The sequence below is a fragment of the Panthera onca genome, chromosome E2 (genome assembly GCF_046562875.1).
Source record: "Panthera onca isolate mPanOnc1 chromosome E2, mPanOnc1 haplotype 2, whole genome shotgun sequence".
Taxonomy (NCBI): domain Eukaryota; kingdom Metazoa; phylum Chordata; class Mammalia; order Carnivora; family Felidae; genus Panthera; species Panthera onca.
The window spans coordinates 9,074,690-9,102,276 of record NC_138353.1 but is presented as its reverse complement, the minus strand read 5'-3'; the positions used below and the strand labels follow the sequence as shown (position 1 = coordinate 9,102,276).

The following is a 27,587-nucleotide window of genomic DNA, read 5'->3' as shown; positions in this document are numbered from 1 at the left end:
TAATTTGATATCGGGCTTCCTGAACTATCTCTTCCTTTCATTCTCTTATTTTTTCAGCTCTTTATCTTTCCGCTCTACTTCCCGAGAGCTCTTCCTAACCTTATCTTCCACTCTTTATTCAGCTTTTCACTTCTGTGAGTGTATTTTCAATTTCCAAGAACTCTTTTTTTTTTTTTTTAACTTTACTTATGTCTCTTCATCATCTCTAGACCCCATGTGGGGCTTGAACTAACGACCTTGAGATCAAGAGTCACATGCTCCTCCAACCGAGCCAGCCAGGTGCCCCCCCGCCAAGAACTCTTTTTTTTTTTTATCTCTGAATTTTTATACTATTTTCTCAATTTCATAGTATTATTTACAGTGTCCTATTTTATAATACGCATGGTTCGAAGTTACAGTATCTTGTCTTTTTCACATTTTCTCCTCTCTGTGTAATCTGTTTGCTCCAAGTCTCCCCCTCGCCGCCCCTTCCCATTTGTTGGGTTCTTTTCTATCTTTCTTCCCGAGGCTTTACTGATATCTAGTAATCCCTAGAAGTCTGCTCATACGTGTGTTTTTGTTTTCTTTTGTTTTTGTCTGTTCATATTTTGGAGGGAAGTCCAGAACTCTGGAAGCGGAGGGCTTGTGATTGATTACGCGAGTGGGGTTTTTGGCTATGAACGTCACTGTAGGTGATCTGCCTGGACCATTTTTGTTGGGGAATTCCCAATGTCAGTATTTTTTTTTTTTCTTAGAGTGGTCGTATGTATGTATGCACGTGTATATGTATCACATACACGGAGAGAAACAAGGGAAACAAATACTGAATTATGATCTCCCTTACAAAATAACCCCTAATGATATGAAAGTTAAAAGACATTCATCCATTCAGCCAGTAAGGATTTTATTTATTTATTTATTTATTTATTTATTTATTTATTTATTTAAGTTTATTTACTTTTATTTTGAGAGACGGAGACAGCAGGGGAGGGGCAGAGAGAGAATCCCAAGCAGGCTCCACGCTGTCAGGACATGGGGCTCGATCTCGCGAACCCTGAGACCATGACCTGAGCTAAAATCGAAGTCGGATGCCTTCCCGATGGAGCCACCCAGGTGCCCCTCCAATACGTATCTATTACGTTCTTTCACCATGCTCTCTTGGACCTTCCACTCTAGTCTGGGAGACAGACACAGATGTGTTCCTAGAGCATCGGTCTCCAATAGCCCTCTCTGCGACGGTAGACATGTTCTACGGGGCGCCTGGGGGGCTCGGCAGTTGAGCATCCAACTCTTGATTTCGCTGAGGTCGTGATCTCACGGTTCGTGAGAGCGAGCCCTGCGTGGGGCTCTTCGCTGACAGCAAGGGGCCTGCTTGGGATTCTCTCTCCCTCTGTCTCCGCCCCTCCCCCCCCCCATAAATAAATAAATAAATAGGGGCGCCTGGGTGGCTCGGTCAGTTGCGCATCCGACTTCCGCTCAGGTCATGATCTCGAGGTTCATGGGTTTGGGCCCCGCGTCGGGTTCTGTGCCGACAGCTCAGAGCCCCGAGCCTGCTTCGGATTCTGTGTCTTCCTCTCTCTCTGCCCCTCCCCCGCTCATGCTCTGTGTCTCTCTCTCTCAAAAATAAATAAATATGAAAAAATTTTTAAATAAATAAAGAGAGAGAGAGAGAGGGAAATGTTCTCGACTTTTGCAGTCCAGTGTGGTACCCACCAATTTGCGATCATTTGAAATGTGGTTGGTGTAACTAAGGAACTGAATTTTTCTTTTTCTTTCTTTCTTTATTTTAACATTTATTTATTTTTGAGAGAGAGAGAGAGAGACAGAGCTTGAGTGGGGGAGGGGCAGAGAGAGAGAGAGACACAGAATCCGAAGCGGGCTCCAGGCTCCGAGCTGTCAGCACAGAGCCCGACGCGGGGCTCGAACTCACAAACCATGAGATCGTGACCTGAGCCGAAGTCGGACGCTCAACCAACTAAGCTACCAGGTGCCCCGGAAACAAATTTTTAAACTTTAATTCCAATTTAAATTCAAATAGCCCTACCTGGCTAGCAGCTACCACCATGGACAGCACTAGAAAATTCCATCCCTACAGAGAGGCACAAGGGAATTGGCGGCCTCACATGGTTTTGGCTGGCTCACAAATGTGGGCCCACCCTACCACAGAGGGCACAGGGGCTCACAAGAAGAGAAAGGAAATGCACCCCTTAAAAAGAAATATAAAAGGGGCACCAGGGTGGCTCTGTCATTTGGGCGTCCGACTCTTGATCTTGGCTCAGGTCATGATCTCAGGGTTCATGGGTTCGAGCCCCACCTGGCACAGAGCCTGCTTGGGATTCTCTCCCTCCCTCTCTCTGCCCCTCCCCCCTCTAAATAAATAAATACACTTAGGGGCGCCTGGGTGGCTCAGTTGGTTAAACGTCCGACTTCGGCTCAGGTCATGATCTCACGGTCCGTGGGTTCAAGCCCCGTGTCGGGCTCTGTGCTGACAGCTCAGAGCCTGGAGCCTGTTTCAGATTCTGTGTCTCCCTCTTTCTCTGACCCTCCCCTGTTCATGCTGTCTCTCTCTGTCTCAAAAATAAATAAATGTAAAAATAAATAAATAAATAAATAAATAAATAAATAAACTTAAAAAAATACATAAAACAAGAAACACAGCTTCTCCTCCCAGCCAGTTCTGGAAGCCCATTCTGTGAAGGATGTTCAATTCCTCACCCTCATGGGGGGGGGGGGGGGCAAAAAAGGAAACCTCATGTCCCCTTTCCATACAGTAAGCATTATTTTTCATTCCATTCCCCTCCTATCAATTAAACTATGTGTCTACGCACACATATACATTGTTAACTACCAGCCTGAATTCATTCATTCAGCCACTCTGTTAAGCACCTGTTGTATGCCGGGTGCCGTTCCAGACCCTGTGGCTACAGCGGTGAACCGGACAGACAAGATCTGTTCCTTCACGGAACTTCAAGCCCAGTGGGAAGAGGGCGAACCATAAACTTAATAACCAAGAACATATCATAGTTACAAGGGGATACGTGCTATGGACAAAAACACTGCCGGGAGCGTGAGTTTCGGAGACCTAGGGAGGAGGCTACGGGCTGCAGTATTTAAGAAGGTGCTCAGGGGGCGCCTGGGTGGCTCAGTCGGTTGAGCGTCCGACTTCAGCTCAGGTCACGATCTCACGGCCCGTGAGTTCGAGCCCCGCGTCGGGCTCTGGGCTAATGGCTCAGAGCCTGGAGCCTGCTTCTGATTCTGTGTCTCCCTCTCTCTCTGCCCCTCCCCCGTTCATGCTTTGTCTCTCTCTGTCCCAAAAATAAATAAACGTTAAAAAAAAATTAAAAAAAAAAAAAAAAAAAAAGAAGGTGCTCAGACGGGTGTCTTTTGAGCCAACACTTGAAGGAAGTGAGGGGTGGAGCCAGGCGGCTATCTGGGAGAAGACTGTTCCAGCAGAGGGAACAGCCAGTGCAAAGATCCTGAGGCAGGAGTGTGCTGGAGTGGTCCAGGAACTTCCTGTTTGCTGCCATAGGTTCTTGTAATGCGAGGAGACCCCTGTTACTGAGTGAAGTGAGGAGACAGCGGAGGCTAGTGAGCTGAGAAGGCGCGGAAGCTGTGACTCAAATGTTAAGATCCCTCTGGCGACGGGGGGCAGGAATAAACAGGAAAGCAAAGAGATGCAGGGCTCCCCAGTGCCCTCTCTCAAAAATGAAGACACATTAAAATAAAATTTAAAAAAGACTGAGCGGGGCGCCTGGGTGGCTCAGTCGGTTAAGCGTCCGACTTCAGCTCAGGTCATGATCTCGCGGTGCATGAGTTCAAGCCCCGCGTCGGGCTCTGTGCTGATGGCTCAGAGCCTGGAGCCTGCTGTGGATTCTGTGTCTCCCTCTCTTTCTGCTCCTCCCCCCACTTGTGCTCTGTCTGTCTCTCAAAATAAATAAGCATTTAAAAAGAAACTTTATTTTTTTTTTAAATGACCGAGCAAAGGGGGCCCCTGGGTGGCTCAGTCAGTTAAGTGGCCGACTTCAGCTCAGGTCATGATCTTGCGTTTTGCGAGTTCAAGCCCCGAGTGGGGCTCCGCACTGATGTGTGGAGACTGCTTGGGATTCTCTCTCTCTCTCTGCCCCTCCCCTGCTCTCTCTCTCTCTAAATAAACTTAAAAAAAAAAAAAAAAAGACTAAGCAAAGGATTAAAAGTGAAGATTCTTAGATCCTCTCTTCCTGAAAGCCTCTCACACCTCCCTGCCATTGGAAGCCTTGGTTTTTGACTCTGTCCACAATGCCTCCCAGGTCTCTCCCCCACCTCCTCCCACACCTCCCCCTTCCTCCCCGCAAGGACCCCTGGAGACCTTCCTTACATTTTACCCTAGTCCTCAAGCCCCTCCCTCCATCCCCCCTCTTCAGCCTGACTCTGGAAACCTACAGTTCTTTCTACTTAGACAGGGAGGCGATTCACCTTTCGCCCCCAAGGGCATTTTCCTAAACAAAGAGAAACCTAGAGGGAAATTACAGTTTGCCTACAAGGCAGTTGTGATATATATATCACAACATATATATATAAATATAAAGTTTCCAGATGTCAGCTGGGATCTCCCTGCCTGTTAGAATCCATATAAAACCCCGTTTTCCAATCATGGGATCTTGACTGCCCTCCCCCAGATTTCTGCTCTGTCTCCAGAGCTTCAAATTCTTTGCCTCCCCCCTCCCCCAAGTGTTTGCTTTGGCTGGAATCTGTTGGGGGGGGGGGAGGGGATCTGCTGTCTGTCTCTCCACTTGGGGTCTGCGGACTAATTCTGCCCTTTTCTTTCATTTCTCTGCACGTACAGAGGCAGGTACACAAGGCATTGATGTGCTCATGTGTGAGGAGGTAGAGAGGGCTTTACCGGAGATTTGACTCGGCTGGTTAAGCATCAGACTCTTGGTTTCGGTTCAGGCCATGATCTTGTGGTTCAGGGGTCCGGCCCCGCAACGGGCTCCGTGCTGACAGCGCGGAGCCTGCTTGGGATTCTCTCTCTTTCCCTTTCTCTCTGCTCCTCCCACGCTCGCTCGCTCGCTCGCTCTCTCAAAATAAATCAACGTTTCAAACACTTATTTTAAATAATAAATTAATATGGAAGGGCACCCGGGTGGCTCAGTCGGCTGAGCGTCAAGGCTCTTGACTTCAGTTCAGGTCGTGATCCCAGGGTCGTGGGATCGAGCCCCGAGTCCAGCTCGGCGCGGAGCACAGAGCCTGCTTAAGATTCTCTCTCTCTCCCTCTGGCCCTCTCCCCCGCGTGCACTCTCTCTCTCAAATAAATTTTAAAAAATTAACATGGAGTTATGCTCTCTATGGGCCTCTACGGCTCTTTTCTTTTTTTCTTTTTTTCTTCACGGATACGCCCTGGACATCTCGATGTCCGATCATAGGCCTAGATCTTGTTTCATCGAATAGTGACACAGCCTGGACTTCTTTATCCACTCATCCATGCGATCCACAAATATTTACAGCCCCTGTGGGTGTGCCAGGAACTGTGCTGAGTCACAGCTTGGAATGTGTCCCAGCTGGGGCTCGCAGTCTCCGAGGAGAGGCTGGGGTTCATCGGATAATCACAGAAGTACGCGGAGGGCGGCAGTTGCGAAGGAGGGGACGCGGGGCGCGTGCGCCATCGTGTATTCATCCGTGAGGGGGAATTCTCTCTCCCTGCCTGTCTTCGTCTCAAGGTTTAGAAACTGGGGGCCTAGCGGGAGGAGGCACGCCAAGTAAGTAAGGTGCCCGTCTGGGCCTGCGGTTCCCATCTGAGTAATGGAGATAAGTTTCCACCTCGCAGGAGCGCTGAGAGCCTTGAACGTGGTATTACCGCCGATGGCACGGCGCCCGGCACGATACAAGCGATCGTTAGCGTTATTATGATTTGCAGGAGTCCCCTGTCTGAGCCTCAGCCCTCTGTAGAATGGAGGAGTATCCAGAACCTTCTCTGGAGGGCTGCGGTGAAGGCTGAACATAACGTTCTCCGGCACGTTCTTTGCACCAAGCCATCAACTTACCTTTGCGGCAACCGTGGAAGGGAGGTATTGATGTTGTCCCCACTTTGCAGCTCCAAACGGAGGCACCGAGAGGTGCGGTGGCTTGCTCTGGAGTTCACCACCAGTCAGGATGTGGGGCAGTTGGAGGCTATTAGGGGTGAGAGGGGGTTCCGGGAGGGCTGTGAGAGCATCTGGGTGGGACTGACCCTGCCTTTCATGCCCCCTGCCCCCCCCTCCCCCCCAGGAAGCTGGACGCCTTCATCTATGATGCGGCTGTGCTCAACTACATGGCCCGCAAGGATGAAGGCTGCAAGCTGGTCACCATCGGCTCGGGCAAGGTCTTTGCCACGACGGGCTACGGCATCGCCCTGCACAAGGGCTCCCGCTGGAAGCGCCCGATCGACCTGGCTCTGTTGCAGTTCCTGGGGGACGGTGCGGCTGCGCACAGGGATGCCTCGGGGGTGGGGGTGGGGGTGGGGGTGGGGGCCAGAGCCCTGGGTCGCGGGCGCAGGAGGGGATGGGGATCAGGACACCAGGGTCTAAGGGAGGAGAGGGCCGGGCGCCTAGACTCCTGTATCAGAGAAGAGGGTCCGAGGAGGGTGCCCCTGGAAGTTGACCCATGCCCCCTGCCCCCTTTCTCCAGACGAGATCGAGATGCTGGAGCGGCTGTGGCTCTCCGGGATCTGCCACAACGACAAAATCGAGGTGATGAGCAGTAAGCTGGACATCGACAACATGGCGGGGGTCTTCTACATGCTGCTGGTGGCCATGGGCCTGTCCCTGCTGGTCTTCGCCTGGGAGCACCTGGTGTACTGGCGCCTGCGGCATTGCCTGGGGCCCACCCACCGCATGGACTTCCTGCTGGCCTTCTCCAGGGTACGCGGGGACAGAGGCAGGCAGGGCTGCGGGGAGGCAGGCAGGGATGCCTCGCAGTGGGAGACACCTGGGTCGAGGTCCCGGCCGGGCGGGAGGGCTGGAGGGGAGGCGGGCGGTCCCGGGCGGCTCCCCGCCGCCCCCCCCCTCGCCCCCCCCCTCGCTGACCCCGCTTCTCTCACGGCCCCCCCGCAGGGCATGTACAGCTGCTGCAGCGCGGAGGCCGCCCCGCCGCCGGCCAAGCCCCCGCCGCCGCCGCAGCCGCTGCCCAGCCCCGCGTACCCGGCGGCGCGGCCCGCGCCCGGCCCGGCGCCTTTCGTGCCCCGCGAGCGCGCGGCGGTGGACCGCTGGCGCCGCGCCAAAGGTGCCGGGCCTCCGGGGGGCGCGGGCCTGGCCGACGGCTTCCACCGCTACTACGGCCCCATCGAGCCGCAGGGCCTGGGCGTGGGCGAGGCGCGCGCGGCGCCCCGGGGCGCGGCGGGGCGCCCGCTGTCCCCGCCGGCCGCGCAGCCCCCGCAGAAGCCGCCGCCCTCCTACTTCGCCATCGTGCGCGACAAGGAGCCGGCCGAGCCCCCCTCCGGCGCCTTCCCCGGCTTCCCGTCGCCGCCCGCGCCCCCCGCCTCCGCCGCCGCCGCCGCCGCAGCCGCCGCCGCCGTCGGGCCGCCGCTGTGCCGCCTGGCCTACGAGGACGAGAGCCCGCCGGCGCCCGCGCGCTGGCCGCGCTCCGACCCCGAGAGCCAGCCCCTGCTGGGGCCCGGCGCGGGCGGCGCGGGGGGCGCGGGGGGCGCGGGCGGCGGGGCCCAGGCCGCGCCACCCCCGTGCCGCGCCGCGCCGCCCCCCTGCCCCTACCTGGACCTCGAGCCGTCGCCGTCGGACTCGGAGGACTCGGAGAGCCTGGGCGGCGCGTCGCTGGGCGGCCTGGAGCCCTGGTGGTTCGCCGACTTCCCCTACCCGTACGCCGAGCGCCTCGGGCCGCCGCCCGGCCGCTACTGGTCGGTCGACAAGCTCGGGGGCTGGCGCGCCGGCAGCTGGGACTACCTGCCCCCGCGCAGCGGTCCAGCCGCCTGGCACTGCCGTCACTGCGCCAGCCTGGAGCTGCTGCCGCCGCCGCGCCATCTGAGCTGCTCGCACGACGGCCTGGACGGCGGCTGGTGGGCGCCGCCGCCCCCGCCCTGGGCCGCCGGACCCCCGCCCCGGCGCCGGGCCCGCTGCGGGTGTCCGCGGCCGCACCCTCACCGCCCGCGGGCCTCGCACCGCGCGCCTGCAGCCGCCCCGCACCACCACCGGCACCGGCGCGCCGCGGGGGGCTGGGACCTCCCGCCGCCGGCGCCCACCTCGCGCTCGCTCGAGGACCTCAGCTCGTGTCCCCGCGCCGCCCCCGCGCGCAGGCTCACCGGGCCCTCCCGCCACGCGCGCCGCTGCCCGCACGCCGCGCACTGGGGGCCGCCGCTGCCCGCCGCGCCCCACCGGAGACACCGGGGCGGGGACCTGGGTACCCGCAGGGGCTCGGCGCACTTCTCCAGCCTCGAGTCCGAGGTATGACGCGGCCCGGGGGGCCCCCGGCGCCCCCTCGGTCAGCGCAGGCCACGGCCCGAGGGGGCGCGCGCAACAGACAGGACCCGCGTGGGTTGGGAAGGAAAAGTTGGACCTGGCCGGACCCCGCCTGGAGCAGCGTCCTGCGCCCCGTCGCTTTGGGGGCACCAAGAGCCGGAAGGGATTTGGCCCCCCCCCTCCCCCAAATCTCACCCAGCCTGAAAGGGAGGGGGTGGGGGTCTCGGAGCCCACTGGAGGTTTGTTTTTGTTTTGTTTTGTTTTTAAACCCGACAAGGGCTTTTTAACGTCACCAGATGGGGCGGGAGGTGGGGGAGGGGGTGGGGACACGCCGCGCCCGCGCCCCACCCCCACGCCCGGGGCCGTGGCCCCCACATCACTGTGCAGCTCCCCGGCCCCGGCCACGCCTCCGGGGAAGCCCGTTTTTAACCTTTCATCCATTGGGACTCAAAACTGTGAGACGCGTTCGCCAAACTGTGACCCCAGACCTTGGCCCCGCCACACAGAAATCCCTGACCCCAGACTGTGACTTCCGACCCCTAAAAATGGTCATCCGACCCCAGACTGTGACCCCTGACCCCAAACTGTGACCCGAATCCCAGACTGTGCCCCGACCAGACTGTGACCCTTGACGTCATACCGTGACACACCCTCCTCCTTTCCCCACCCTAGGTCGCTTTTCCCAATTTTGACCTCGGACACTCCCAACGGAAGCCCCGCCTCCCCCTGTCCCAGCGTTGATCCCAACAAACACCGGGCCGAACCCTCCCACCCTGTCGCACCTCAACACCGGCCCCACGTGCCACCAACCACATCCTCTCCAACTCCAGCCCTTATCTGTGACCCTCCCAACGAAAACCCAGCAGACACCCCCTCCCCTCCCCTCCCCCCGCCTCCCCCCCCCCCCCCCCAAGCCTCCTTTTCCTAGATCTCCAGCCGGGTCTGGAGCTGGGTTGTGGAGGAGACGGTCTGGGAATCCACACCCACCACCAACCTCCCCTCCCACTCTCCTGTTACACATTGCAGTGTTTGGAATAAACCATGTTTTTATGCCTCCTCAGTCCAAGTGTGAGCTCCGTGTTTGTCTCAGCCCCCCTCAAACTTCCCTGGAGGAAACAGAAACCGAGAAAAGTCCCACAGAGGAAGAGAGGGCGGAAAGAAAATTGTATTCAGAACACAGACCCTGGAAGGAGATGGGAGACAAAGACCCAGAAAGGGGCTGTGAGAATAGATCCTAAGAAGAAGACTGAGATGGTGCGAGGGAGGACAGAGACCCAGAGAGAAGGCGGGACAGAGAACTCCAGAAAGATCCAGGATCAAAACACTCTAGGATTAAGTCTAGGGTCCCATTCCTATGGCCACAGACAAGGCCTCTTGCTTGATTCTTAATATCCCGTTCTTGCAAGCGAGGAGTCTAGTATATCCCAGCCAATCCACCTATCTCGAATGCCGTGAATCTCACCAATGAGAATCGATTTCTAACATTTCATTGCCGATGAGGGATAAAGAGAGCCAAAGCGCTTGTAACGGCGGTCTCCAGAGGGCTGACTTTCTGATTAAGTGCTCGCTGACCATAGCTGCAACGTGAACGCCTGGTTAGGCAATTGACTGCCCCAAGAGGGTAGATTCAACCGACTGACTTACACATAATATCATCCTGTCTACACTAAAGCAGTTTGAAGTGAATTAAAGCCATCATAACAAGGAGGGGAGAGGAACCCGGCTTTATGGGTCCTCAGGGAGCAAAAGCCCAGTCTTCTTGCCAGTGAGAACTCTTATTTGCATACATGAATAATATAGCGGAAAGGAAGCAATGGGAGTCCAAGGTGGAAGATGGGAGTCGGGGCTCAGGACTCCTCCACTAGATGGAGAAAACTGGCTTCGTACAGAACTACAACTCCCAGGAGGCCTTGCCGCCGCTCCGCAGAAAAGCGCCGCAAAGTCACGCGAAGGGTGTACTTTCTCCGAATCCGCAAGCCTCGGTCGCTAGGCTAGGACTCCTTTGCCTTAGTTCTCCTTCACCCTCTCCCCGCCGTCCTCTCTAATTGGTGAGCTCGGAGGTTTCCAAGGCAACCGTGCAGCCGAGCGGATCTCAGAAGAAGGAAACCGCAACCCGGAAGTGACGTCCTCCCTGCGCGCCGGCGGTGAGAGGCATCGAAGATGGCGGCGCGCAAGGGGAGGCGGCGCACGTGTGGGACCGGGGAACCCATGGAGGCCGAGTCCAGCGACGCAAGGACCGAAGGCCCGGCCCAGGTCTACTTGCCCGGCCGGGGACCGCCGCTCCGCGAAGGAGAGGAGCTGGTCATGGACGAGGAGGCTTACGTGCTGTACCACCGAGCGCAGACTGGTAGGGCCGGGCACCAGGACTCCTGGGTCCTGAGGAGGAAGGGGACTGGAATCCTGACTCCCGAGCGGGTCTGGTCCGGAGTCTTTAACTTACGAGGCACTCTGAGAGAGAAGACTGGGCTCTAAGACGGATGAAAACTTCACACGCGAGGGGGGGCTGAGATCTCTGTCCCGTTCTAATTTTGCGACCTCTCTTTTTATCCCGAGGCGCCCCCTGTCTTAGCTTCGACATAGTCCGGGATCATCTGGGAGACAGCCGGACAGAGCTTCCTCTTACACTTTACCTGTGCGCTGGGACCCAGGCGGAGAGCGCCCAGAGCAACAGGTGAGTGAAATCTGAGGTGTTCCTAGGACCAGGAGTCTGAACCCCCAGCTCCCTCTTCCCCAGGACCTAGAAATCGAGGTTTCCGGCTTCTCTCCTTCCCTCTGAGTATCCTGGCATCCCGTGCCTCACTCACCCCACGCTTTCCCCCAGACTGATGATGCTTCGGATGCATAATCTGCATGGGACAAAACCCCCGCCATCGGAGGGCAGCGATGAGGAGGAGGAGGAGGAGGATGAAGAGGAGGAAGAGGAGCGGAAGCCTCAGCTGGAGCTGGCTATGGTGCCCCACTATGGCGGCATCAACCGAGTCCGGGTAGATACAGACCCAGGAGCCTGCTCTACATTGTCTGACCTCCAACCCCAACCCCCTTGTCTATGCCTTCCAGCTTTTAGGAAAGTATCTGGCACGTACCTTTATATGCATTGGCTTATGTACGTCTTACCTGCCGTCGTTATTGTCGCTATGTGCTAGAAGCAACACGGGGCGAGTTTTTATGTTCTTTCCTCTTCTGTAAAATGGCGAAGGTTACAAAGTTGGCCTGATGGAGCTGACGTGAGGGTAAAATGGAACAGCGTACGGTTATTTCAGGTGCCCAGAGACAGCACCTGGGTGTAGTGTGACACATGTTTTGTGTTATTGCTCAGGAAATGTCCTGGGCTGTGGGGCCGCTTTCGTGCTGCTGAGTTCTGGCACCTTGCGATCGCGCTGCTGTGTGAATTACACGAGACGATGTATGAACGGCACTCAGGGCAGTGGTTGGCCCACAGCCCTTGCTGTGGGTCCCCATTATATTATTACCACGTTTTAGGCATTGTTCTATGCCCTGGGGATTTCACGGAGCAAAAGTTCTCTGGCTTCATGAAACGTAATGCTAGCAGGGGAAGGGAACAAGAAAAAGCTAAGTAAATGTGCAGTGCGTCCTCATAGAGAAGAGGAAAAGCAAGGTAAGGGAATTAGGACGTTTCTAGAGTGGGTTTGCTGTTTTAAATAGTGCGGTCAGGGTCAGGGAAGTATTTGTGATAAGGTGCCATTTGAATAGAGACTCACAGGAAGTGAGGGAGCGAACCAAAGATCTCTGTCGGGAAAGGGTTTGTAGGCAGAGGAAACACAGGTGCAAAGGCCCTGGGGCAAACGTGGCACGTTTGAGGAATTGCGAGGGAAATCGGGGAGACCAATGCAGCTGCCAGAGCAAATGGACGAGAGGGAGAGTGACAGCATGTAGGGGGTTGACACAGAGGAGGTGATGGGTTGTGGAGGGCTTGTAGGCCTTACCTGTTAGGGTAAGGACTTGGCTTTACTTGGGGAGAAATCGGGAGCCACGGGAGGATTTAGAGCGGAGGACAGTTGGGATCTGACTTGTGTTTTAAAGAGATCCCCCTGAGTGCTGTGTGGAGAATAGACCGCACGGAGGCAAGGGCAGAAGTGTAGTCCCACGGGGAGGCCATCACGCAGGGGGAAGGATGACAGGAGTGACGACAGTAGAGGTAGTGAGAAGGGCTTGGAAGTGATGTGGGTTTTGAGTGTAGCTAGCACGGGGTGGCGGTGAGGACAAGTCAGTGAGTCCTACAGTTCGGGGCCTGAGATGGGGAGCCCCGGGGAGGAGGAGCTTGTAGACGGCGATTAGGAGCTTGGCTTTGGCCGCGTGAAGTTTGAACGGTCGGTGTCGATAGGAGTCTGGAGTCCAGAGAGGTCAGGGCTTGGGGCTACTGGAAACCTTGAGGCTGGACGGGATCTCCTAGCGAGCAGACAGAGGCAAAGAGACCCAAGGACTGAGGCCTGGGACCCACCGACATTTACCAAGTTACAAAGACCGGTAGTCTGGGGCGCCCGGGTGGCTCAGTCGGTAGAGCATCCCAACTCTTGATTTCGGCTCAGGTCATGATCCCAGGGTCGTGGGATTCTCTCCCTCCCTCTGCCCCTCTCCCCTGCTTACGCTCTTTCTCTCTCTCAAAAAACAAAAACAAAACAAACAAAAAAAACAGGGTACCCTGAACACCCTTTCAGGGGTTGCCGGGGCCTCTGGAAGGAGTTTGCGGCCTCACCATCACTGCTGCCCAGCGTGGGCAGTTGTCCCAGGTACCAAGCCAGTCCTGCAGGCTGTCGTTTTCTTCCCTGCAAAGGTTCCTGGGAGCCAGGCTCCCAGCTGTGGGAGGACGGGGGTCCTGAGGACCTGCAGGTCCGTTTCTCAGGGATGCCAGGAGCTGTGGTCACCACCACCCTGAGCCTCCCGTCCCTCCTGCCTCCCTTTCCCTTCTCCTTCCCCCCCCCCCCCCCCACAGGTGTCCTGGCTGGGCGACGAGCCGGTGGCCGCTCTATGGTCAGAGAAGGGCCAGGTGGAGGTGTTTGCACTGCGGCGGCTCCTGCAGGTGGTAGATGACCCACAGGCCCTGGCGACCTTCCTCCGGGACGAGCAGGCCCGGGTGAAGCCCATCTTTGCCTTCGCTGGCCACATGGGAGAGGGCTTTGCGCTGGACTGGTCCCCCCGTGTGTCTGGTGGGTGTCCCTGGGGTGCAGGGAATCGGCCCTGGGTGGGGCAGGGGTGGGAGGGCGGGGGGGGGGGTCTGTAGGAAGGGGTGGGTGCTGAGACTGTCGGGAGGAGAGGGGGCGCGGGGCCAGCTGGTTTCCTGACTCCTGTCTCCAGGGCGCCTGCTGACTGGTGACTGTCAGAAGAACATCCACCTCTGGACGCCTGTGGACGGCGGCTCCTGGCACGTGGACCAGCGGCCATTCGTGGGCCACACGCGCTCTGTGGAGGACCTTCAGTGGTCCCCAACTGAGGACACGGTGAGGGCGGGCTGGGGGTCTGACTCCTGGGTCTTGCAAGAGCGGGGGACTGGGGCTAGATCCTAATGGGGTGGGGGGAGAACACAGAAAAAGAGGGCAGGGGTGGCGGGGGGGGGGGGGGGGGGCTCAGTTGGCTGAGCGTCCGGCTTCGGCTCAGGTCCTGATCTCACGGTTCGTGGGTTCGAGCCCCGTGTTGGGCTTGCTGCTGTCAGCGCCGAGCCTGCTTCGGATCCTCTGTCTCCCCCCCCACCCCACCCCATGCCCCTGCCCTGCTGGCTCACTCGCAAGCGTGTGTGCTCTCCCTCTCTCCCTCTCTCCCTCTCTCCCTCTCCCCCTCTCCCCCTCTCCCCCTCTCCGTCTCTCCCTCTCTCCCTCTCTCCCTCTCTCTCCGTCTCTCCGTCTCTCCCTCTCTCTCAAAAACAAACTTATAAAAATAAAAGAAGGGTAGCCCACCACGCGTCCCCTGGTCTCCAGAGTGGGGTGGCAGGCACACCAGGGTCACTCAGACCCCGCCCTGTCCAGGTGTTCGCCTCCTGCTCAGCGGACGCCTCCATTCGCATCTGGGACATCCGGGCCGCCCCCGGCAAGGCCTGCATGCTCACCACCGCCACCGCCCACGACGGGGACGTCAACGTCATCAGCTGGGGCCGCCGGGAGCCCTTCCTGCTTAGCGGTGGGGACGACGGCGCCCTCAAGATCTGGGACCTGCGGCAGTTCAAGGTATCTCCCCAGCTGGACGTCTGGGGCTGGAGGAGCCCCTGCTCCCGGCAGCCGCTGGGATTTGCAGGCTTCTTCCCTCGGACGGTTGTCTGCGCCAGAGCCGGGACGGCCTGTCGAGGTGGGGTGCAGATGAGGAAACGGGCCCAGGGGGGAAGGCTGTGGCTGGCGTGGGGTCACTCGTTCCGCCGGCTGGAGAGGTGACGGGGGACGGAAGGGGCCGGGCGGCCGCAGAGGCCGCGATTCCCATCTACCTGCCTGGGGCGCAGCGCGGTGGGCCGTGTGGCTCGGGACTCCAGATCCGCGAGGAGTTGTAGACTCGTTGTTAGTGGGTTCTGTGGAATCCACTGAGAACGGGAGCCCAGATCGATCGTTACGGGGGAGGAAACTGAGGTACAGAAAGGACGGGAGCGGATAGGACATTACCCCCCGGCCGAGGATTGGCTTCGTAGAGCCGAGAGGGGTTCTGGGCAGGAGAAACTGTCTCCGGCTTCCCTGTGGACGGAGCCGGCACTTGGCGTGGCCCTGTGCCTGCCCGGGACCACCAGGACGGAGTCTTTGTTCCCCTCCTGTAGAGCCAGCCCTGAGGAAGCTTCTAGAAGCGGGCTCCGGCCCCCAAGGAAAGTGCGTGGCCAAGTTGATTGGCCACTGGGACTTCGGAACCACTTCTCCGATTTAGAATTCCCTTTGCTTTAGCATACCGCACAAGTGCTGTTTTTCTTTTCATTGGCTGCCTCCGGAGCCTGGGAGCCATGCTTCCGCCGCCCCCTTTAAGGCCTTCGTAGAATCAGCAGGGGGAGCGCTTTGAGAACCCTCCTCTTTTATAGGAAGGGAAACTGAGGCATGCCCCGGGAGGACCGAGGCCGGGGATCTTGTGACCTGGAGCTCGGAGGGGGTTCTTGGCAGGGGAAACCACAGCTCCCGGCAGCCCCTGAGACACTACGTCTTTATTACCGGTTCTGCTTTGCCCTCTGTCCCTTTCGGGGAATCTGGGAGTCCAGGGGAGGAGCCCGGGTGCACCCCTCCAGCGGGAGAGCGGTGAGGGCTCGGCCTGGGTCGCCCTGGGAGTCAGGCCGAGGTGCTCAGAGCCCCCAACTCCCTTCTTCCCGTAGTCTGGCTCCCCAGTGGCCACCTTCAAGCAGCACGTGGCCCCCGTGACCTCTGTCGAGTGGCACCCCCAGGACAGCGGGGTCTTTGCAGCCTCGGGCGCGGACAACCAGATCACGCAGTGGGACCTGGCCGTGGAACGGGACCCCGAGGCCGGCGACGCGGAGACGGACCCCGCGCTGGCGGACCTTCCCCAGCAGCTCCTGTTCGTGCACCAGGGCGAGACCGACCTGAAGGAGCTGCACTGGCACCCACAGTGCCCCGGGGTCCTGGTCAGCACCGCCCTGTCGGGCTTCACCGTCTTCCGCACCATCAGCGTCTGAGGAGGCCCGCCGTGCCTTCGCCTGGGGACTGGGGTCGAAGTTGGTTCCGCCGGAAGGGACGCGTTCGGATCGGTGCGCCAGCCCTCCTCCGAGAGAAGGACCCGGTTGGGCCCGTTAGCTGCCATGATGGATTCCGTTTGACTCGCTGTTCTTGGAGAGGACTCGCTTTGGTCCCGTGACCCCTCTTGCCAAAGGCTGTGCTTTGACCCGTGACTCTCAAAATAACCACTTGGTTTGCTCCGGTGACCCTTGGGGCAAAAGACTCGGTTTTGACGGGTGACCCCTCCCGCCGGAAGACTTGGCTTCGCCCTGTGACCCCCTCCGTCCCCCACCTGTCGGAGGACTCTGGCCTGTTGCCCAGGTGAGCCTGGTGTGGCCTCCTGTTGCTGTGGACGCTGTAAGCCGCGGACCCGGTCTCGGCCGCGGGTCTCCCCCGGGGGAGCTCGGGCACTTTACGATGGGTGGGCCACATCTGAGGGGTGGGTTCCTCTAGCAGAATCCGGTCTGGCTCTTTGTTTTCCTGCCATCAGAGTTCGGCCAGGACGTCCCAGCAGGGGACTGTGTGGGTCCTCCCTCCCTCCTGCATCCAAGGCGGGGCGCTATGCAGGAAGGAAGGTCAGGGACTCCTGAGGCAATAAAGGACCAGAATGAGGCTCATCCTGCTGGCTCCTCCCTACGAAGAAGCTGGAGGAGGAGGCGGGAATCCGGCACCCAGCTGTCCGGAGGCCACCGCGCTGGGAGAGGCCACTGGGAATCCCCGCTTCGGGTCTCTTAGCCCATCGGGTGCCGTTCGGACCTGCCTGCCCCCAGTCTGATTCCGTGTGGAACTCGGTCCGGGTCTCAGGGGGGCTCTTTCCCCTGCGTCCCCCAACTTCTTAAGGCTTCATCTCCAGGAGCCCCCCTTCATCTCTGTCCTGCCCCCGCTGGTCCCTCATCTGTGTCCCCATCTCCCCGTGTCTCCCCGCCCCCTCCCCCTTCTGTGTCTGCCACCGCGTCTCCTCTCCAGCCTGCTTGGGCTGCGGCCCAGGCGCCCTGCCTGGCCGTCCTCCCTGGCTCCCCCTCTGCGGCTCTGAGCTGGCCCCACCCCCTGCCCCCCCTCGGCCGGGCCTCTGATCCGCCTGTAGACACAGAGGTCGGGCGCCCGGCACGAGGCCCCTGGGGCCCAGGACGCACCGCTGCCCCTCAGCACCCACAGAGGTCTCCCCGCGGCCCTGGCAGAGGATCCCCCGGCGGAGGGCATGGGGGTGGGCTGCCCCACCAGGTACGTGCCTCGGCGCAGAGGCCCCAGGCTGAGACCATCCCACCTCCCCACCCCTCCTTGCCCGGGCCCTTCCGCCCCACGTTCCCCGTCCTCGCTGTTCCCCCGGGAAGGTCCTGCCTCACCCTCGGTGACCGATTCCAGCCCCGGAACGACCTCACCCCCACCACCCCACTCCCAGTTCGGCGCCTCCGTCTCTGACCCCATCTCCGCTTTCTGCCTTTTCCCCCTCACCCCCACCCTCTCTTGCCCTGTCCCTGTCCGTGAGCCTGGCTCCCCAGCTCCCCATTTCCTGAGACCTCTTCCCTGCCCAGCTGCTCCTAGTCTGCCTGTCCCTCCCACCGTGTCTCTGTCCCCTCTTTCTAGGTCTCTGGCCGCCTGCTCCCCAGGTCTCTGTGCACCCCACCACCACCACCCTGTCTCTGTCCCCTTCCCTCTGGGTGTCTGTCCCTCTCTCTCTGGGTCCCTGTACCCCCTGTGGGGCCTGTCTTCCCCTCTTTGTGGGCTCCCTCTCAGCACCCCTCCTTGTCCACTCTGAGCCTCTGCCTTGGTTCCCTCTCTGTCCCCACACACCCCACCCCTCCCCGCCCCGCCCTGTCAATCTCTGCCCTCCAGCCTGCTGTCCAGACCCTGTTGGGGCGGGGGGGGGACCACCCAGGGTCTTGGGCAGAGTGTGAAAATGCTTCTCTTTTGAGGGGGAGGAAGGTTGGGGTGGGGGGGCGGAGCTCATTGGCCCCAGATTAGACAGTGACTTTGACACCAAATTAACACACCTTAAGCCGTGCGTCTCCTTTATATGGAAACGTTAAGCTGCTCTGGCAGGTCAGGGGGAGGATGGGGGGAGGGGACTACAGGCTCTGGATCCTTTCCCTCCTGTCCTGCCTCTGCGGGGTGGGGGGTGGGCGGTGGGGACGTTGAGCCTTGTGTCCCACCCACCCTCTGAGCTGGGCCACGTTGGGTGCAGACAGGGCCCTCTGCAGGTGAAGGCCCCCGTCGACTTGGTGAACCGGGCACGGTCACCCCTGCCGCACGGGGCCGAGGGTGGGATTTAGGAGGCAGAGTCCCGGCTTGGAAAGGCTCCGGACCCAAACGGGCACCCCTCCTTCGGCACCGCGTGGGTCTGGCCAGGTCCCCGGGCCTAGTCCCCAAACCTGTGAAGCGGGGCAATGATTTGGACTTCCCAGCTTCCAGAAGAGTCCAGGTGAGGTGAGCGGCGGGGTCAGGTGGAGTCCAGTGGGCGGGCTGAAGACATCCCCTGTGCTCCTGCAAGGCCAAGGACATAGTAAGTGCTCGGGCAATAAGTGTGCCCTTGCTGAGGTTGTCCGTGGTTCGTCGCTCAGGGTTTGGCACCTGAGAAACCTGGATGGGAGTCCGGGGTTTCCACTCCCCAGCTGAGGGACCCGAGACAAAGGAGGGACCTCAGTGCCTCTGTTTGCTTCACTGTGAAAAGCAAAGCCTCCCGTGCCCCAGGGTTGTGGTCACAGGTGGGTGGCTGGGTATGAGAGGACCCAGTCTGGGGTCCGCCTCCCCTCCCCTGACTTCGGTGGCCCCTGACGGAACCAGTGCCTAGTAGGGACTTCTGGGCAGGAGAGGGCCACAAACGCAAACGTCAGAGCCTGGCTTCAAACCTGGCCCCTTGAGCGGCTAGCCTCAGTTTCCCCTCTTCAGAAGGATGATCTCCAACTCCCAAGGTTGTCGAGAGCGAGAAAGAGTCAGGGTTGGGCTACATCATGGATGCCTGACGCAGCCAGGCCCAGTCCGCTCTTTCCTACCTCCGCAGAATGGGTATGATAACCACCGGACATGGCAGAGCTGTCCAGGTGGTCATGGACAGCAGGTGCAGAGCTTAGTGAGGTGTGGGAGGGTGGTGTCGAACTTAACATTGACCTTCCGAGAAGCCCATGAGGCTCCCGGAGCCTGGCTCAGGGGGCACACAGTACATAGGTGCTTGGTAAATACTGCCGGTACTGATACCAAAGTGTTTAGCCCCCAGCCCAGACGGGTTCTAGAAGTCCCTCCTCCGCAGCTGCTGGGGGTGGGGTGACGAGGCCTCCAGGTCCCTGTCCCGCTCCTTCCCTCCTCTCTCCTTCACCCTATTGAGCCCCTGAGATTCCACTTCCCAGATGAGGGAGCGGAGGCTGGGGAAAGTATGCGACCTGCCCCCCAGTCCTGGAGTCAGTAAGTAGCTGAGCCGGGATTCAGCCTAGAACCGCCTGACTCGGGAGCCCAGGGTCTTTCCACAGATGAGGCTCCTGAAAGGAAGCCAGTGGTCCCAGGGCACACAGTGGGTCGGCAACTGAACCAGGATTGGGCCCTTGGTCTATGATGACTAGAAGGCCCTTCCTGACCTGGAAAAAGTCCAACTTCCCCCCTGTCACAGTTGAGGAAACTGCTCAAAAGGACTTGCCCAAGATCTGAGGGTCAGGGCTGAGCGGGGGTTTGTTTTTTGGTTTTGTTTTGTTTTGTTTTGTTTTGTTTGCAACAGCTTCATTGAAATGCAATCCAGATACGGGGCCCCGGCCGGCTCAGGTGGTAGGGCGCGTGACTCTTAATCTCGAGGTCGTGAGCTCAAGCCCCATGTTGGGTGGAGAGATTACTCAAAAATAAGACTTGGAAAATAAAAATAGAATTCAGATAAAAATACAGTGCACACGTTCAATGTATAACTCAGTGTTTCTTTAGTGTTTTCATGGAGTTGTGCCACCATCACCACAGTCAAATGGAGGGACAGCTTCAGCACCCCAACAGGAAAACCCGTGGCCTCTGGCTGTCACGCCCCAATCCCATCCCCATCGCCCCAGCCCTAGTTATCACTAGTCTGCAAGGTACAGATTTGTCCATCGGGACATATAAACGAAATTATGCGATACGTGGTCTCCTGCACCTGGCTGGTTTCACTTAGCATGATGTTTTCGAGGTTCATCCGTGCCCCAGTGTCTGTGCTTCCGGTTTTGTTTTGTTTTTAATGTTTATTTTTGAGAGACAGAGACAGAGCGTGAGCGGGGGAGGGGCAGAGAGCGAGGGAGACACAGAGTCCGAGGCAGGTTCCAGGCTCTGCATTGTCGGCACAGAGTCCGATGTGGGGCTCGACCTCGTGAGCCGCGAGATCATGACCTGAGCCCACGTCGGACGCTCAACCGACTGAGCCACCCAGGCACGACTGTTTAACCACTTAGGGGACCGCCAGGCTGTTTTTCACAGGAGTGACTCCATTTTCCATTCACCAGTAGTTAGGAGGGGGCCCACTTCACGTCCTTGTCAGTATCTGTCATCATCCCAAGAAGGTGGCGACAGTGTCTCATTGTGGTTTTGGTTTGCATTTCCCTGAAGGCTAATGACCTTGAGCACCTTTTTTTGTGCTTTTTGTGCTTATCTTATTGGCTCTTTGTAGATCTTTCTTAGACAAATGTCCACTCAGATACTTTGCCTATTTTTAAATCGCGTTATCTTTTTACGATTGAATTGTAACGGGTCTTTGTATATTTCAAATACAAATTTCTTAAATATAGGATTTGCAATTATTTTCTCCCGATGGCGGCTTGTCTTTCCACTGTCCCGATAGTGTCCTTTGAAGCACAAAAGTTTTAAATTCTTTTTTTTTTTTTATTTTTTTTTTATTTTTGAGACAGAGACAGAGCATGAGCAAGGGAGGTTCAGAGAGAGGGGGAGACAGAATCCGAAGCAGGCTCCAGGCTCCAAGCGGTCAGCCCAGAGCCCGACACGGGGCTCGAACCCACAGACCACGAGATCATGACCTGAGCCAAAACCAAGAGTCGGCCGCTCAACCAACTGAGCCGCCCAGGTGCCCCTTAATTTTCATGGAACTTCCGTTCATCCACCGTTTTTCCTTTTGCTGCCTCAGCTTTCTGAGCGTGCTTTGGAGCCATCGGTGACCTCGGAGCCCGGGGCTCATCTCTCCCCGCGGACTCCACGTTGAGAAGCGGCTACCACTTTGTGGACTCTGGATTTGCTAACGCTCAAATCCTGGTTCACTCCGCTGTGGCCGTGGGCAAGTTAAACGTTCTGTGCCTCAGTTTCCTCATCTATAAAATGGGGACGGTAACGTCCACACTGGCCTAAGGCTCAAGTATGTCGATTGGCGTCAAGCGCTCACCACGGGGTCCGGTGAGCACTGTCCAGGCGTCTGCGCCAATCATCGGGGCGCTTGCTCGAATGCCGTCACGCCTGCGGTTCTGTTGCCGTGGTCGCCCCACAAGCATCTCCTATTAATATTGTCGTTGATGCTGTCCCGTTCTGGCTTTCCAGGTGAATGATGTGCCCCCCCCCCCTCCCCCCCATCTGTCAGATGAGGCCGCCGAGGCGCAGGGAGCACGCCCGGCCGATGAGCCCACCCATTCCTGGCGCCCCTGACCTTGCCTCCCGTGTCTCTCTCCGCAGGTTCGGGGCGCCCGCCCCCTACTAGGCCAAGTGGAGGGGGTGTCCCCGCCCAATGGGCCTGGCCAGGGCCCTGCGCCGCCTTAGCGGCGCCCTGGAGCCAGGAGAGGGCCGGGCCGGCGACGAGGAGGAGGCCGGGCCGGGGCTGTGCCGCAACGGGTGGGTGGCGTCGCCGGCGGGGCGGCGCCGCGGGCGCTTCGTCAAGAAGGACGGGCACTGCAACGTGCGCTTCGTGAACCTGGGCGGCCAGGGCGCGCGCTACCTGAGCGACCTGTTCACCACGTGCGTGGACGTGCGCTGGCGCTGGATGTGCCTGCTCTTCTCCTGCTCCTTCCTCGCCTCCTGGCTGCTCTTCGGCCTGGCCTTCTGGCTCATCGCCTCGCTGCACGGCGACCTGGCCGCGCCGCCGCCGCCCGCGCCCTGCTTCTCGCACGTGGCCAGCTTCCTGGCCGCCTTCCTCTTCGCGCTGGAGACGCAGACGTCCATCGGCTACGGCGTGCGCAGCGTCACCGAGGAGTGCCCGGCCGCCGTGGCCGCCGTCGTGCTGCAGTGCATCGCCGGCTGCGTGCTCGACGCCTTCGTCGTGGGCGCCGTCATGGCCAAGATGGCCAAGCCCAAGAAGCGCAACGAGACGCTCGTGTTCAGCGAGAACGCCGTCGTGGCGCTGCGCGACCGCCGCCTCTGCCTCATGTGGCGCGTCGGCAACCTGCGCCGCAGCCACCTCGTCGAGGCCCACGTGCGGGCCCAGCTGCTGCAGGTGGGAAGGCCAAGGCCGGGGGCGCGGGGGGGGGGGGGGGGGGGAGACGTAGGCTCGAGGGCGGGGCGTACGTCGGGCGCGGAGGGCGCGTGGACTACAATTCCCAGCAGTCTCACGGGCGGGGACCCTGCTTCCCCCTCTTTGTGGACTGAGGCTCCTTCCCGGACCGGTTGTAGGCGATGTAAACCCCAGAGGGAGGTCGGTGACCAGTTCTAACTGGCGACCTGGACTGGAAACAGATCTTGAGACGCGAAGAGCTCACCGTGGGTTGAGGATGGGCCCCCAGTGGGGTTGTGGGGTATCTAGACCTGAGAGAGCCACACCTGGGCCGTAAAGGCTCTCAACTACAATTCCCAGAAGCGTCTGTGGGCAGGGGAGGTGCCCAGAAAGGACGGTCTGAGCAGGTGATGGCGTTTTGTGGGTGGCGTCAACCGTGGTTCAGGTTAACAATAACCAGCCGACACAGTGGAACCGAGAGTAGCCTGTGTTGAGGCCAGGCCCCCGTGGGATTGTGGCAGGTGTAGGCCCAAGGGACTGCAGAGCCACGGAACACAATACTCCGTGGTCTCTGGGCCTGGGGTCCTGCAGCATTTGTGACAGGTTCCATTCCGTATCTCAGTGGCTCAGTCTGGCCCCCAGCCTCCTGCTCAGAGGAGTAAAGGTGGAAAACACCTTATCACCAAAACAACAACTACAACCCCCCTTGGCCCCTGGGGTAGCGGCTCCCTCTGGTGCCCTGAAGAAGGGGTCTTACTGTTTCTACAAGTGTGGTCAGACTGCCCAAAATCTAGGGCAGTAGTTGTCCTTGCCCGAGTAAAGACACTTAAGAACCCTGGGGTAAGGTTGGACTTCCGTCAGAGGGAGGACAGAATGATGGTGGGAACTACAACTCCCAGCAGCCTCTGGGGGCTCCTCCTCCATTGTTTGAGACTACGATTCAGGACTAGGAGGGATACTCTCTCTCCCCGAAGTCTGTGGGGTGCCGACATGGGAGGTTGGGTATGGAACCAGTCAGGGTAGGTGGGGTGAAACTACCAATACCTGGCTTGGGGACTGCATTGCCCCTCCACACACACACACACACACACACACACACACACACACACACTGGTATGGAGAGGCTTGTAGTTGGGTTGCGGGGACAGATAGCCCCAGATTGCTCGGGGGCTGGTCCTGTGGCTCTATGCCAATATCATTCTGTCCCTCTGTCCCCTCTCTTTTTCTCTCTCGGGTTTCCATCCCCAAACCCCTTGAGTCTCTTTCCGTCTCTCTTTATTCTCTGGGTCCATGTTCCCCTCTCCCCCCCCCCCACCCCTGCCTGTTTCTCCTCCCCTTCCTCCGTTCCTTTAATCTCGCCATCTCTGTCTCCACTCATCCCTGCGCTCCCCGCCATCTGTCTTTGGCCCCTCTCTTCTCGCTGCAGCCTCGAGTGACCCCGGAGGGTGAGTACATTCCACTGGATCACCAGGATGTGGACGTGGGCTTTGATGGCGGCACTGATCGAATCTTCCTCGTGTCTCCCATCACCATCGTGCACGAGATCGACTCCGCCAGCCCTCTGTATGAACTGGGACGTGCCGAGCTGGCCCGGGCTGACTTTGAGCTGGTGGTCATTCTTGAGGGCATGGTTGAGGCCACGGCCATGACCACACAGTGTCGCTCCTCCTACCTCCCTGGTGAGCTGCTCTGGGGCCATCGTTTTGAGCCGGTCCTCTTCCAGCGTGGCTCCCAGTACGAGGTCGACTACCGCCATTTCCACCGCACTTACGAGGTCCCAGGGACACCAGTCTGCAGCGCCAAGGAGTTGGATGAACAGGCAGAGCGGGCTTCACACAGCCCCAAGTCCAGCTTCCCCGGCTCCCTGGCCGCATTTTGTTACGAGAATGAACTTGCACTGAGCTGCTGCCAGGAGGAAGAGGAGGAGGAGGAGGCCAAGGAGGAGGACGGAGCGGAGGCAGAAGATGGCATTGCCAGCCCCCAAGTACTCACACCGACCCTGGCACTGACCCTGCCCCCGTGATGCCAGCTGGTGTCTCCCGATTTGTACCCCCTTCCCGGAAATAGCAAGGTGGAGAGAGCAAGGGTCCTCTCCTGGGATGGGGGCAGGTGTTTCCCAAGACCGACAGGCCTGCTGGGTAAATTATTAGCTGGTGAAGGTCTCTCATGCCTAGTGGACCCACCCCAGACATACTGGCTCTTAATTCCTCTGCGTTCCATGCTCCCTCTCGAGACCCCTTTATGAGCCTGATTCCCGAGTCTCCCCAGAGCTGAGGGATCCAGAATTCTGGACCACCTAAGTGGCAAAGACCGGTGGTTCTAGATTCCTCCATATGGCTGGGTTTGGTTGGTGAGCAGGGTCAGGAATCAGTGGTATGTACCTCCTCCGGGGACAGCAACAGATGAAGAGTTTGTAGGTCTGGAGTGACTTAAGATTCAAGGGACTGTTGCTTCTAGACTCAGTTAACCAAGCAGCAAATCACTTTTTCCTAGACCACGTTAAGGAGGGAGGGTTACGGAATGCCCCAAGAATTCAAGACCGTCTTGATTAGCCAATGACAGAAAGTTGACTGCAAGTCAAGAGAAGACCTTGTGGTTCCAGAAGGCCCAAGAGTTAAGATTCTGTGAATCTAGATTGACCGCAGAGGCAAGCGCTGGTGGTTCTAGAATAGGTTTGACCTAGAATGCTGAGGAAACTCAAGAGTTATGTTTCTAGAATGCACAAAACAACAAGAGTGTCTGTGGGTCTGGAAGGGCTAACGTGACAGACTGGGAGTCCTTGATATTAGATAACTCCAGACCCCCTGCTGTAGAACATCAAACCAAGGAGATAATCAATGCTTCTTAATGATCCACAGGTTGTTTTTTTTTTTTTTTTTTTAAGTGCCATTCTAGAATGTCCAAAGGAATCAGGATTCTGTGTCTCTAGATTGATCACAGAGTCAAGGAAGGAGTGGCGATTCTGGATGTCTGAGATTAGTTGGTTCCAGTTTGCCCAGTGGAGTTGAGAATCTTGATGATTCTTTGTGGTTCTGTTAATGCCAAAGGGAATCAAAGCTCTGGGGAGCCAGAGTTGTCCATTATTAAAACCTGGAAAGTTCTAGTCAGCTCCTAGAACTTGGCCATTCTAGGAGGTGGACTCGGGATTTGATTGACAGCATTTCTGGGCTGACCGAGAAAGGGAGGACCCAGAGGAGACCCTGTGGATAACAGGGCTGCTTGTTGGGCAGAGAGGAGAGGCCCAAGGCTGATGAGTCTACAGTGCTCTGGAATCCTGTACCTAGTGATGTGTGTCTATTTCTTAAAGACGTTATAAATATGTGTATTATATATATAATATAAATACAGATATCTATCTATATTTTCCCATGGTTCCTACAAAAGGGTTAGAAATTGAGCTTAAGCTAATTGGAATAGAGTCCTTTACAAGGATCCAGGAAGCTTTGCTCTAAATCCCAACTCTGCCGCCATGTACCGTGTGACTTTGGGCAAATCACTCCCCCCTCCCCGCCTCAGTTTCCCCATCTGTAAAAATGGGGCATTGGAACTTGAAATTCTCAAGGGACCTTTCCACCGGATGATTCCCCACTTCACTGAAGGGGACGGCTAGGGGTGGGGGTGAGCGTCCTGTAGATTTCCCAGCTCCCCCTGCTGCTGGAACGCATGGCCTTCTGGGGGCGACTGGGAGGGGAGATGCTCTTGGAGGTCAGCTCTGAACTTGGATGTGTGAATGACAGGGCAGGCTGTGGCTGAGGGTCAGAATCTCCTCCCTCTGGTCCAGCTCGGGGCCGGGGAAGGAGAAGGTCGCTCTGAATGCCGAGAGAAAGTGTGTGTTTCGGGGGAGAATTGTACCCCAGATTAAATCACTGGGAGCCCTGGTGTCTGTGAGTGTGCTTCTGGGGTGTGGGTCCTCGCTCCTGTCCTCCAACCCCCACCATACTGCTATCTACCTAAGTGCCCAGCAGGCTGCCAGCCAGCTGCAGAAGGAACCAGCGCCAGGGAGGAGGACACCTTCCTGCCCGTGTCCCAGGACTGAGGGCAGGCACTGTCATTGCCCATTAGCTTGCCCAAGTGCTGCACCAACCCAGGTCCCCGCTTCTGGCTTCCCCACCTCCCTTTATCCTTCAAAATCCCCACTTAAAAACCGGATGGGATTAATTAGCTAGCTGTTCTCCCAGTGCAGGGTGTCCGGGGGTAGGGACGGGGGCTAATGGGAACACAGGCACGGAGAAGGGTGTTCAATTGAGGGTGAAGGGACAGGAGGAGGGTTCTGTTTGGAAGGAAAGAGAACGGGGCTGGGCCGGCACAGCCTGGGTTTCCACTGGGGAGGACAAGGTGTGGGCCGCTCATAAAGGTCAGTGAGGGGATTAAGAGGCTCCGTGTCTAATCTGTCAGCTTAACCAGGTCCTGGCCCTGAATCTATCCCCACCTGCCTAGCCCAGGGACGGCGAATGAGGACAAGGCCCAGACACCATCTCAGACGCAGTTAGGGATCCGCCCATGACAGGGATGCCCAGACTATTCCATCCCGGCCAGCTGCCTGCCCTTGCTTTTTCTACAAGGAATGGAAATGAGAGGCTGGAGGGGGAGGGGGGAGGGCATCGTGTGTGTGTGTGTGTGTGTGTGTGTGTGTGTGTGTGTGTGTGTGTAGGGGGGGACACTCTGAGAGGAGGGAGGAGTTTAAGAAGAGGTGGGGCCTGAAGTGAGGGGAGTCAGAGCGGGGAAGGAACCAGAGAAATGGGAGGATGTTGAGGAAAAGGGGTTGTTGGGGGGGGGGGGGGAGGGAGAGGACGCTAAAATAAGGGGAGGAGTTTGAGGGCAAGAGGGAGGAGCCCGAGAGGCAGAAGGCGCCAGGAAGGCGGAGCCTTCACTATACTTGGCCTTCCCCTGTTGTCCCATTCTCCATGACAGATACCCGATAGCGTTTTCGTTTGGAAGAAAGAATAAGTCTTTTGTTTCAGCACTCCGGGACTCTCAAGAGATTTCAATGGACGGGAAGGTCCCGAGAGGGGTGAAGGATCTCCGATCTGGAGATCGGAGCGGCCAGTACCAGGAGACCGGAGGCCAAAAGATGGGCCCAAGCTGCTCCCAGTTGCCTGGCAACCGCTGCGGTCAAAAACCTGCTAAGCCAGCCAAGGAGGTGTGGCTCACGGGAACAGCCGACAGTTGTGGCCC

The 27,587-nt window shown here is 58.3% G+C and overlaps 3 protein-coding genes across 4 annotated transcripts in view; all 3 read left to right on the top strand.

Moving 5' to 3' along the window:
• Positions 1-9,433, top strand: part of GRIN2D (glutamate ionotropic receptor NMDA type subunit 2D) — a 39,636-nt gene extending 30,203 nt beyond the window's left edge. The window contains exons 12-14 of one of the 2 annotated variants that reach the window (XM_078439603.2): positions 6,223-6,410; positions 6,622-6,854; positions 7,047-9,433. In XM_078439603.2, coding sequence (XP_078295729.1) covers positions 6,223-6,410; positions 6,622-6,854; positions 7,047-8,393 — 1,768 coding nt within the window. In that variant the 3' untranslated portion in view covers positions 8,394-9,433. The remainder of the gene's footprint in view (positions 1-6,222; positions 6,411-6,621; positions 6,855-7,046) is intronic. The other variant, XM_078439604.2, reaches the window with a different exon arrangement.
• Positions 9,434-10,522: 1,089 nt separating this feature from the next.
• GRWD1 (glutamate rich WD repeat containing 1) lies at positions 10,523-16,657 on the top strand. Its single transcript, XM_078439610.2, has 7 exons — positions 10,523-10,749; positions 10,956-11,073; positions 11,224-11,386; positions 13,354-13,567; positions 13,716-13,858; positions 14,381-14,578; positions 15,688-16,657. The coding sequence occupies exons 1-7, from the start codon at positions 10,563-10,565 to the stop codon at positions 16,003-16,005; spliced, it is 1,341 nt and encodes a 446-aa protein (XP_078295736.2). The 5' UTR covers positions 10,523-10,562; the 3' UTR covers positions 16,006-16,657.
• Positions 16,658-16,769: 112 nt separating this feature from the next.
• On the top strand, positions 16,770-26,300 carry KCNJ14 (potassium inwardly rectifying channel subfamily J member 14). The gene is made up of 3 exons (XM_060651621.2): positions 16,770-17,266; positions 21,662-22,415; positions 23,839-26,300. Exons 2-3 carry the CDS (start codon positions 21,714-21,716, stop codon positions 24,433-24,435), a joined length of 1,299 nt encoding a protein of 432 aa, XP_060507604.1. The 5' UTR covers positions 16,770-17,266; positions 21,662-21,713; the 3' UTR covers positions 24,436-26,300.
• The last annotated feature ends 1,287 nt before the right edge of the window (positions 26,301-27,587 follow it).